The following is a 12,310-nucleotide window of genomic DNA, read 5'->3' on the forward strand; positions in this document are numbered from 1 at the left end:
GATAACCAAGAACACTGAATATTTACATTTCAACTTGTGTTCCTGCCCTCGACATATGACACATACGGACTAAGGATCTTTATCCTCTAATAGGCAGGGAGGAATTGATACACAGTCTTGATAGTAAACCAAGCAACAGGTATAGAGTAGGCATATAAATGCATGCTTGTGTTACCACACAACACCTAATACACTATAATAATATCCTATGAAATCTTCCTTACCATAAAATAATTTTTTTCAAATCCTAATATTTTCCTTCTTTAGTAACCACTTTCATGAATACTTTTCCTACAGGGCATGAAAATATTAAACAAACAAAAGTACAAATTTAATAGTTACACTTACCAGGAGTTCATGCCTTTCCAGTTTACCATTTTTATCTTCATCAGCCACTCTGAATTCATCAAGTCTTTCCAATCTGAACAATTCTTCTGTCAAGTCATCAGGAACTTCATTTAAATCTGGATCACTGAATTCTTCTTCATTCAATACTCCATTTTCATCAAGGTCTGAAGATAGAGCAGGTTTCAGAATGCTTATCAAATAACAATAACTTTGGCCGAGTACATAACATATATTTTCAAAGCATGATTTGTTTTAATACACAGTATGATTTCCTAGGAGAGTCATTCAATAATAAGACTTTTATAAAATAATCACCTTAAATGTTACACAGTGCAACATCAACAGTTGACTGTACAGTAATATCTGATATACAAGAAGAATATTTTCTAACAGAAACGTTAATGAATGATCATTCAGAAAAATTGGACAAGAAAATTACATAAAAAAAGCAAATATGCACTAATGGCTATACAGTACTATACTGTAATTAACATTTTCTCATCAGAATAAGCTTCTGTATTGTACTTGCAGATTAAAATATCAAACAAAATTGTACAGCTGTCCTGAACATGGGCTATTTACTAACACAACAGTTGAGCTTTGAACCTACTGGCAACTTGAAGACACAACTTTGTTTATTTAGAAAACCACAGCAGATAGTACCAAGTTGTTTTCTTACCAAATTCTTGAATTTATGTCTTAGTTTTCAGGTCTTTAGATTCTCTTAAAGTTTATTTTTCCTTAGAGTTCTAATACTGGTTTCTGGAATTTCCAGATATGTTAAAATATTAAACAAATCAGTGATTTTAATTCTTAACATCTGATATTTACCATCTCAGCTGAAACTACATTTAGGTTAACTGGATAGATTCAAGTTACTTTTACACAAATTAATTAATCCCAAAGCTTTAAAAATAGTGTATTGCCCTCATGAAAATGGTAAAAGTACTTATTAAAGACAAAAGAGCTGGTTAAAGATCATAATCTCGTAAAAGCTGAGGATTGTTAATCACAGTCACTAAAAGTGAATAAGGGAAAAGCCGAGAGGATCAGGTTATTATAATGAATATTAAGGTAGTTTGTTTTTACATAGAAGTGGTTCATAAGTGTTGTAAAATACTGAAAGGTACAAAAGAGGCTTTATATAAACCTTTGAACTCTAACCAACAAAGACACAAATAGAACTTTATAAATGACCATCAAAGAAAATCATTGCAGAAAAACTGTCAGTCAAATACTGTACTGGTAGACACAAAAACTGAGGTAACTAGCTAGTAAGGACTCTTGAAACTACTGGTGCAAGTATAAAACTGTTCACATAACATGGCTTTTCTTATTTTTGCTAAACAGATGAAAGATTTATTTTGGATTTCGTACACCCCACAATTGCGCTACAAGTAAATGATCTGTGGTGAAGGAAACAATGCTATGTATTTGCTTACAATCATAGACATACTACTTACCTAATCTGCCAATAGTTTCCTCAACAATACCCAAAATTGTTGCATGCGATGACTCAGGATGTCTAAAAGCTAGAAACTCATCTATTGTTAGTTGTTCAGGGTTATCTCTTGCAGCCTCAGACCATGACGCCTTATCTCTCATTATCGTTTCTGTCAAGAAAATAAATCTTATAAAAGGGTGGTAAGTGCAATACTGGATTCAGTTCTATTCAAACCCTTTTCACCCAAACTTGGCTGAGTCTCTCGTCAGGCAAAGAGGAACAATGAGAAGAAAATTCCCTTTTGTTCTTCTTTTTTCGTCAGCTACCCCCTAAAATTGGAGGAAGTGCCATGGTTCATAGATTGATAGACTTTTAAACTTATTCTAGAGATCTAAAAGGCACAAACAATATTTTCACAATATAATGAGTAACTAGTGCTCTAGATGAGGAATTAAATGTGAAAATTGAAGAAAAAGGAGCAAATTCTTAACCTCTAAATACAAGGTAACAAATATCATCCGAGTCACATTTAACCACTGGTTCTGAGTGAGGATACCTTAGCGTGGTGAAAGGGTATGTGTATCGCCATGATCAATAAAGCTGTACTAGTCCAGGTCACCCATACTAGGCTGGTTTACTGTGAGTGACCATACAAAATTCACACACCATCACCAGTCTGCACTGGCTGGCTTGGTGCTGAAAGCTTCCGAAACTCCAGGCATGAATAAAGACATGTCTGAGGCCATTGTCCTGCAGTGGACTAGAAGCAGCTGCATTTGATATTGTTGTTGTCTGAGGTGCGGTATCATGTGCTAGTTTATCTCAGAAGACCCTTAAATTACTCTTTCATAGCAGCCTATTGGATCAACCTCAACCTTACTCATGAAGGTTTCAAAATGATGATATAGCAGTCCTGGACATATCTGCATTTTACTAAGTTCTCTCATACTCATACTGTAACGACAAAAGATTAGAGAAGATTAGAAAAAACTGCACAAAGCTTTGGTAGGCCAGTTAAAGAGCGTTGGCCACATGTCTGTTCAACACAAAGGCAAGAATCTAAGTGGAGGCTCAAGCTTGTTAGACCCAGACCACCTGTGATACTGGGTGCCAGTTGCCAGAAGTTCAATAATTCTTTATTGGCTGATACCAGCTGCCACCAGAATTTACCCCTAATAAAAGATGAGGGTTTGTGTTCATGTGAGAACAAATAAACATAACAATGCTTTTCGACTTTTCTAGGTTTTAAATTTATGACTAAGCTTATGATAAAGCCAAAACATAAAAGGTTTATTATAGAGGTTTCACAGCAAATGTATAATTCAAAATACCTATATAGTATAGCTATGCAATACATAATAAAAACTGACAAAACCTTACCTTTTAATTCGCGTGGCATTCCTTTGTGGTTTTCTTTGTGTGTTTCTATATATTCATCACTATAACCATGCTGCTTCAAAAAATAGCGATGGTATTCTTCCCAGGACACCATTCCTAATATGAATAAAACCATTTTTAACGTGAAGTTCTTCTACAAAATATTATTAAAATTTGTCTTTATAAAAGCCCATTATTTTACAAATGCTTTCTTGTGGTCAGTAGATTTTTCAGGTACAATCAAAACAAAGAACCTCACAAGGCTAGTCATAAGGTTTAAAGGTTTAAAGGCCGCTCATGAATGGTAAAGGCAAGGGACAGTGACATTGCCCTATCGAGCAGGACAATGACCTAGAGACTGACCATATATACATATGATCAGTGCCTAAGCCCCCTCTCCACCCAAGCTAGGACAAAGGAAAGTCAGGAAATGGCTACTGATGACTCAGCAGATAGACATATAGGCTCCCCCAAAACCCGCATCCTTAGCTCACAAGGATGGTGAGGTTACAACAACCAAAAAAACTGATGAGTTTGAGTGGGACTCGAACCCCAGTCTGGTGTTCACCAGTCAGGAACGTTACGACATCAGCCACCACAACCCTAAAAGTAAGAACAGTGCCCATAGTGATGGATTGTAAGCACTGCGTTGTTTGGACTAAGAACAAGAAGAGTGGGGTTGAGTGGCAGGCAATTTACAAGTAAACTGGTTGTTTTGTATATATATAAAAATATGCTTAATACAATTCATGTTTTAACATCTAAATATTGCATTTGCCCAAGTAGCTACTTACGTGGGAAACCTTCAATAACTCTTACACAACATCAATTGTGCAATATATTTTGACAGAGCAGATTGGTTGACAAACTCAAAATTAGAAGACTTGTTTTGGTTTTGAGTAACTAGCCCTCATATTTTATACTACAGTATACCTCAATAATTGCAATTACATTATATGGCCACTATTTCTCTTCTTGTTTTTTAATTTTTTTATAGTTTATATATGAAAAATTTATTCTAATGTTGTTACTCTTCTTAAAATGTTATTTTTATAATAAAATAAATTTTTGAATATACTTACCCGGTGATTATATAAGCTGCAACTCTGTTGCTCGACAGAAAACTCTACGTTAAAAATCCGCCAGCGATCGCTATGCAGGTAGGGGGTGTACTTCAACAGTGCCATCTGTCGTGCAGGTACTCAGTACTCAATGTAAACAAAGAACTCAATTTTCTCCTCGGTCCACTGCGTCTCTATTGGGGAGGAAGGGAGGGTCCTTTAATATATAATCACCGGGTAAGTATATTCAAAAATTTATTTTATTATAAAAATAACATTTTTCAATATTTAACTTAGCCGGTGATTATATAAGCTGATTCACACCCAGGGGGGTGGGTAGAGACCAGCAATAAATGTTTACATTATTATGAGCTAAGGATTTTTTATTTCATTTTAGCAGTTATCAAAATAACAAACTTAAAATAAATAAGTACCTGGTAAGGAAGTCGACTTGAACAATTACTCTGCCTTTTTAAGTACGTCTTCCTTACGGAGCCTCGCGATCCTCTTAGGATGCTGAGCGACCCCTAGGAGCTGAAGTATCAAGGGTTGCAACCCATACAACAGGACCTCATCAAAACCTCTAATCTAGGCGCTTCTCAAGAAATGACTTTGACCACCCGCCAAATCAAGTAGGATGCGAAAGGCTTCTTAGCCTTCCGGACAACCCAAAAACAATAATAAAACATTTCAAGAGAAAGATTAAAAAGGTTATGGAATTAGGGAATTGTAGTGGTTGAGCCCTCACCCACTACTGCACTCGTTGCTACGAATGGTCCCAGAGTGTAGCAGTTCTCGTAAAGAGACTGGACATTCTTAAGATAAAAAGACGCGAACACTGACTTGCTTTTCCAATAGGTTGCGTCGATTATACTTTGCAGAGATCTATTTTGTTTAAAGGCCACGGAAGTTGCGACAGCTCTAACTTCGTGTGTCCTTACCTTCAGCAAAGCTTGGTCTTCCTCATTCAGATGGGAATGAGCTTCTCGTATTAACAGTCTGATAAAATAGGATAAAGCATTCTTTGACATAGGCAAAGATGGTTTCTTAACTGAACACCATAAAGCTTCAGACGGGCCTCGTAAAGGTTTAGTTCGTTTTAAATAGAACTTAAGAGCTCTTACAGGGCATAAGACTCTTTCTAGTTCATTTCCAACCATACGATAAGTTTGGAATATCGAACGATATTGGCCAAGGCCGAGAAGGCAGCTCGTTTTTGGCTAAAAAACCAAGTTGTAGAACATGTAGCCGTTTCGGATGAATCCGATGTTCTTGCTGAAGGCATGAATCTCACTGACTCTTTTAGCTGTGGCTAAGCATACCAGGAAAAGAGTCTTTAAGGTGAGATCTTTCAGGGAGGCTGATTGTAGCGGTTCGAACCTGTCTGACATAAGGAATCTTAGTACCACGTCTAAATTCCAACCAGGTGTAACCAAACGACGCTCCTTCGTGGTCTCAAAAGACTTAAGGAGGTCCTGTAGATCTTTATTGTTGGAAAGATCTAAGCCTCTGTGACGGAAGACTGATGCCAACATGCTTCTGTAACCCTTGATAGTGGGAGCTGAAAGAGATCGTTCTTTCCTCAGATATAAGAGGAAGTCAGCTATTTGAGTTACAGAGGTACTGGTCGAGGATACGGATACTGACTTGCACCAGTTTCGGAAGATTTCCCACTTCGATTGGTAGACTCTAAGGGTGGATGTTCTCCTTGCTCTAGCAATCGCTCTGGCTGCCTCCTTCGAAAAGCCTCTAGCTCTCGAGAGTCTTTCGATAGTCTGAAGGCAGTCAGACGAAGAGCGTGGAGGCCTTGGTGTACCTTCTTTACGTGTGGCTGACGTAGAAGGTCCACCCTTAGGGGAAGTGTTCTGGGAACGTCTACTAGCCATCGAAGTACCTCGGTGAACCATTCTCTCGCGGGCCAGAGGGAAGCAACTAGCGTCAACCTTGTCCCTTCGTGAGAGGCGAACTTCTGCAGTACCTTGTTGACAATCTTGAACGGAGGGAATGCATATAGATCTAGATGTGACCAATCTAGGAGAAAGGCATCTATATGAACTGCTGCTGGGTCCGGGATTGGTGAGCAAAATATTGGGAGCCTCTTGGTCATCGAGGTTGCGAAGAGATCTATGGTTGGCTGGCCCCAGGTGGCCCAAAGTCTCTTGCAAGCATCCTTGTGGAGGGTCCATTCTGTTGGAATTATTTGTCCCTTCCGACTGAGACAATCTGCCATGACATTCAAGTTGCCTTGGATGAACCTCGTTACTAGTGATATGTCTAGACCTTTTGACCAGGTGAGGAGGTCCCTTGCGATCTCGTACAACGTCAGAGAGTAGGTCCCTCCTTGCTTGGAGATGTACGCCAAAGCCGTGGTGTTGTCCGAGTTCACCTCCACCACTTTGCCTTGAAGGAGAGATCTGAAGCTTTTCCAGGCCAGACGTACTGCCAGTAGCTCCTTGCAGTTGAAATGCATTGTCCTTTGACTCGAGTTCCATATTCCCGAGCATTCCCGACCGTCTAATGTCGCACCCCAGCCTACGTCCGATGCGTCCGAGAAGAGAACGTGGTTGGGAGTCTGAACAGTCAGGGGAAGACCCTCTCTTAGGTTGATATAGTCCTTTCACCAAGTCAGACAAGACTTTATCTTTTCGGAAACCGGGATCGAGACCGCTTCTAGCGTCTTGTCCTTTTTCCAGTGAAAAGCTAGATGGTATAGAAGAGGACGGAGGTGTAGTCTTCCTAGTGACACAAATTGATCCACGGATGACAGCGTCCCTACCAGACTCATCCACAGCCTGACTGAGCAGCGTTCCTTCTTCAGCATCTTCTGGATGGATAGCAGGGCTGGGGGCTGATCGTCTTGTTCAGCAACGTCCTCATCAGAGTGTTCCTCATCCGAAACTGATGAGGAAACGGCAACGGAGTGGGCAACGTCTGACTCGCTGAATCCGGTCGCACTGGCTGGATGCGTGACGGAGCCGGACGCAATATCATGGAACTGCTGCACAGTCTGTGAACTGTCAACAACCATGGGTGCACGAGGAAGTACAGCGTCAACCCGAAACTGTCTAGACCGTCTGGGTTGTGCAGTCAACACCCTACCGGGTTGCTGAGGTTGACGCACTGCGTCACAACAAGTCACCTCTGCTGGTTGTTGAACGTCCTGAACGTCAACAACCATCTCCGAGCGTCGCTTAACGTCAACGTGCGGCTGGCAACCCACACTGGGTCGCATCGGTGGAGGAACCACCTCAACTGGCAGACGCGAGTAGGTTACCTCAGCGTCAACAGGGCGCACAACCGACCGGTTGGAAGGTTGTTGGCCAGAAGGTTCTTCTCCGCATTTAAGTCCTCTATCAAGGACGCAAGCTTGGACTGCATGTCTTGCAGCAAAGCCCATTTAAGGTCTACGGGAGCAGGTGTGGCAACAGACGGGGTTAGCGACTGAGGCGGAACCGTTTACCATCCCTGAAAGCCTTGTTATGCGTGACATAATAGTACAGCAAAACTTCAAAGGCTCGACAACAGCTGAGAAGTTGACCTGTAAACAACTTGGAGCGTCTCCTGGCTAGGCGCCAGGGAGAGTCTACCAGAATTGAGAAGTCTATCTGGGCAGAGGCATGAACTCCCAAGCCGAGAACTTCTCTCGTGTCATATCAGACTCTCGCTCTATAAACCAGTTTAAAAGAAGGGAAAGCAAAGGCTGTATCCCCCAAACTCCTCCTGGTGAAAAACCAGTCGCCTAGCCAACGTAACGCTCTCTAGGAGAGCGAGAGAGCACTAGCTTAAAAACAACGGCTTCGAAGTAGCTAGGCCTAGTGTAAGCTCTGACGTTTAGGCGAACGAGGAGCAGCAGTTACAAGATCCGGACGAAGATCCTTAAAAAAATCATCATGATTTAATTAAAGTCCATAGGAGGCTAAGCAGCTTAAGGCTCCTCTCCATCTGACAGAGTCCTCAAGGGAATATCAGTAGGAGGGAGAACAGCAACTTCCTCATCTACAGGAACCTTGTCCGATAAAAGCCGAGTCTCTCACTGGTGCATTAGTAGCGGACCAGAACGCAACGTCATGTAACTGCTTGACAGTCTGTGAACTGTCAACAACTGAACTGTCAACCACAACAGGTGCGTGAGGACGTACAGCGTCCACTCGAGACTGCTTTGACTGCCTAGACTGAGCAGTCAAAACAACTCTAGAATGCGGAGGTTGACGCACAGCGTCAAAACAAGTCAACTCCGATTGTTAGTGAACGTCTAGAACGTCAACAGGAGCATCAGCCAGTGGCCTAACGTCCAAATGCGGCTGAAAAACCACACGAGACCGCATCGAGTGTGGTTCTAAACAACCTGACTGACGTGACTAAGCTACGCCAACGTCAACAGTAAGCACAAAGGAACGTTAGGTTGGCTGAAAGCCAGGATATCGATGAGATAAACGGCTAGACTCAACGGACTAATCGGCAGAATAGTCTTCCATAAGGGAGGCAAGCATATACTGCATGTTTTGCCATACAACCCCTTAAGGATCAACGGAAATGGTTGTGGTAATAGACGAGGGTAACGTCTGTGACCGCAACACTTTGCCTACAAAAAAAAGACTTTCGGAGTCTGTGTTACGCTTTTGTTAGGCGGCGAGCAGTTATCCGATGACTGCATAGGGTCAGAGCTGTCCTAATGGCTGTAACCAGGACGCTGGACCTGTCCTGAAAGGACTGACTTTCGCTTAAGGGCTTCGAAACCTTGTGACAGGTTTCTTATGCGAAAAGCCTACGGATGGCGAGGAGAAACAACGTCTCTCTCGTCTTATGGTAGGGGAGATCTTGGTAAGAAACACCCGATACCATAGAGGGAAAACGTCTGTTCGTTGGTCAAGGCCTCTCGAACCCATAAGTCTTTTGACATTACTTCTCCCCTGGGCTTGGGAGCTTGCAAGAGGTCCCGGACTAGGTGAACGACAGGCACGAACAGACGAACCCTCGGACGCAACACTGTAACACTTTGCGCCTCGGACGCAACACTGTAACACTTTGCGCATATCACTTTATCACTTCGATTTTCTGTTTTGCACTTATTTCTACCTGAAACACGCAATTCTACCCTTCATTAAAAGGTAGTAATTGCGAAATTAGTCGTATAATGCAAGCTCATAATACCAGCAAAAAACAGAAAACATATTTTAAGATAAAAAGAAAAATCAGTGGCTGGGAAAGAGACTAAACACTAGTTCATATAACTACGTTTTCAATCTCTCACCGCACATAGCCTGGGGACGAGAATAAAAACCTAAAAACGTTTTATCCTTCCTCCCCGTACAGAGACTAGGGACGAGAGTAACACGAGAACAACGTTACCCGCTTGAACGGAACGTTTTCTCTCCTCTCTCTCCCTCCGTCTCTATCTCTCTCTCTCTTTCTCTCTTGATTTCGCACCTAAGAGAAGAGCCCAATTATATATCGTCAAAAAAACATGTTATTTGACTAAAGGAAAAAACTGAAAGGTTTTTCAAATAAAAAGTTCCTTTAAATTAGAATTTAAAACATTAAAGCTAAGAAAGAATGAACAAAACGTCAGAATCGATTTACTCTTACTGCAAAGTGAAACCGTGATACACTCTCTCTCTATCGTAACGATAGAGCGCATGTTGAACGTCCTGAACGTCAACAACTGCGTAGCATAAAAAAAAAACTAAACGTTAGTTCATCTTTGAAAACAGTACGAAGACTATCAAAGAAATTCTTTCATAAAATATTACATTTAAAAAGTTTTAAATTCTTTAAAAGCTAATTACGATATAAAGGGCTCAACGTTGATTAACTTCGGTTCCAAGTTAGGACCGCCTACTATCAGGAAAGGTCGCATATAAACAAAACATTAAAATTTATTTTTATATGTTTATAATAAATGGAAAGTTAATCGAAGAGGCCTAATAAAGGCGGAGAGATATAAAATATATAGATCTATAACGTGATAAGATAATTACTAAAAGCCTAAACACACTTCTGTCTAAGGGAAGGGTCGGCCATTTAAAAGTGAAAGAAAGTCCATACTCTCTTTGTCACCATAATTAAATCTATCCAAAACAAGTTCAAGTTTTGAGATGAAGATAAAACACCTGCATAGCGAAAGCTCAAAACTAGAATAGTGTACTTCACCAAATAGTTGTGAAAACAAATCCAGTTAGCAACAGCGAATTAGTAGGTCTTGCCGGTAGCCCGACAGAGAGAAAATTGAGTTCTTTGTTTACATTGAGTACTGAGTACCTGCACGACAGATGGCGCTGTTGAAGTACACCCCCTACCTGCATAGCGATCGCTGGCGGATTTTTAACGTAGAGTTTTCTGTCGAGCAACAGAGTTGCAGCTTATATAATCACCGGCTAAGTTAAATATTGAAAAATATATTATTATAACTGTTAATAATTTCTCATGTAATTTCCTCACTGGGCTATTTTCCTTTTTGAGCCCTAGGGCTTATAGGATTTTGCTTATCCAATTAGGGTTGTAGCTTAGCAAGTAATAATAATAATAATAATAATGATAATAATAATAATAATAATAATAATAATAATATGTCCTTTTTGTTTTTCTAAGCAATGTGCTGACATCTCATTGTGGGATGCTACTTTTATCAGAGAATTTTCTATGCCCTTTATCAGGGCTTTTGATGGTAGTTTGGTTATAGTAAGTTTTTACTTAATACTATAAGCGTCTTGTGAAATAAGATTTTGTATATTCTGTAATAAGACTGTTATAAGTTTGGCATATATAAGATATGCTTCACCTGCTGAAGCAGTGTATATAAAATATAATTCTGTTAATAAAAGTCATTATTCAAATACTTACTTGGTAGCCATCATGTTTTAATCCTTTAAATCTACCAGCTTCCCAACCTCTAACAGATAAATGTTTTTCCTCCTCTCTCACTCCCTCTCATCTCCCCCTACCCTGTGATGCTCAGTAGACATGATGAGAGGCATCACTGGGCGACTGTTCTACAAACTTATAAACTTCCGAGAAGTTCATATATTCAAAGTTGGGTAGCCCTATACATACCCTAAAGAAACTATTGATATCACTAAAATTGGGAAGGAGGACTGGAATTAGATGACTAGGATGACAAGAGAGCTGGGAAACAAGCTGAATGCAGCAGAGAAGTGGTTTTACAAGAGGATGCTCAGAATATCTTGGAGGGACAGAGTAACAAAGGAGGAGGTAATGGCAAGACTTGGAATGCAGAGAGCAATGATAAAAGAAATAAGAAAGAGACAAATGAATTTTGTTGGGCACATCATGAGAGAATATAGAGCACTTATGTCTCACTTGGAGGCTAGAGGGGAGGAGATCAAGGGGGAAACAGAAAACAAAGTACATGGACTGTATTGTGGTGGGCTTGGAGGGTAATTAAACTCCAAATCAAGTGATACAAATGGCTCGAGACAAGGAGAGGTGGAGTCAACTGACTGCCAACATCCAGGACACAGCACATTAGTAAATAAGGAAGTAAGTATTTAAATAACCACCTTTATCATAAAAAAGGGATTTTGACGAAGGAAAAATCTATTTCTGGGCGAGGAACCTGTGTCGCCCAGTGAAATGCTCCTTTAAGCACCATTTCAAAGGTATAAATACTGCACAATATACCAGAGAAAAAAGTTGCATGGAATGCTAGGAATATATCCAGCTCGCTCATCCCTAAAGGGTGTCGGTATTAAAACTGGGGCGAGTGATACCACTACCAGAGATCCCTTTCCAATTAAACTTCTCCCTCCTCAAAATCCCCCATTACTACGAGGTGTCGTTCACTACAGCTACTGCGCCCCCCCCCCCACACCACCACTACCTATCCTTCTCCCATCATTCCTTGTTAGCACCTGTGAACGTTCGGACGTGTTTTTCGTAGCTCTGTGTTATTTGTGTTTTTGAAGATGTCAGGCGTTTTGGAGATCCCTGCTCCCAAACTGAATATGATATTTGTCTGTTTGGGATTTCTAGGTAGCGACACACGTTCATTCAATAACCTTGTTGGGTTTTCTCTCAGCCGCTTTGTTGACGCTCCCTTATGGATGTGTATGCGGTCTTTTGG

At 40.7% G+C, this 12,310-nt stretch overlaps 1 protein-coding gene across 1 annotated transcript in view; it reads right to left on the reverse strand.

The window, feature by feature from the left end:
- LOC137648106 (45 kDa calcium-binding protein-like) overlaps positions 1 to 12,310 on the reverse strand; it is a 94,491-nt gene that overhangs the window by 18,373 nt on the left and 63,808 nt on the right. The window contains exons 5-7 of the mRNA XM_068381043.1: positions 3,173 to 3,286; positions 1,812 to 1,961; positions 349 to 512 (exon numbers count right to left, since the gene is read on the reverse strand). Of these exons, the coding sequence (XP_068237144.1) occupies positions 349 to 512; positions 1,812 to 1,961; positions 3,173 to 3,286 (428 nt within the window). The remainder of the gene's footprint in view (positions 1 to 348; positions 513 to 1,811; positions 1,962 to 3,172; positions 3,287 to 12,310) is intronic.

The sequence above is a fragment of the Palaemon carinicauda genome, chromosome 1, assembly GCF_036898095.1.
Source record: "Palaemon carinicauda isolate YSFRI2023 chromosome 1, ASM3689809v2, whole genome shotgun sequence".
Taxonomy (NCBI): Eukaryota; Metazoa; Arthropoda; class Malacostraca; order Decapoda; family Palaemonidae; genus Palaemon; species Palaemon carinicauda.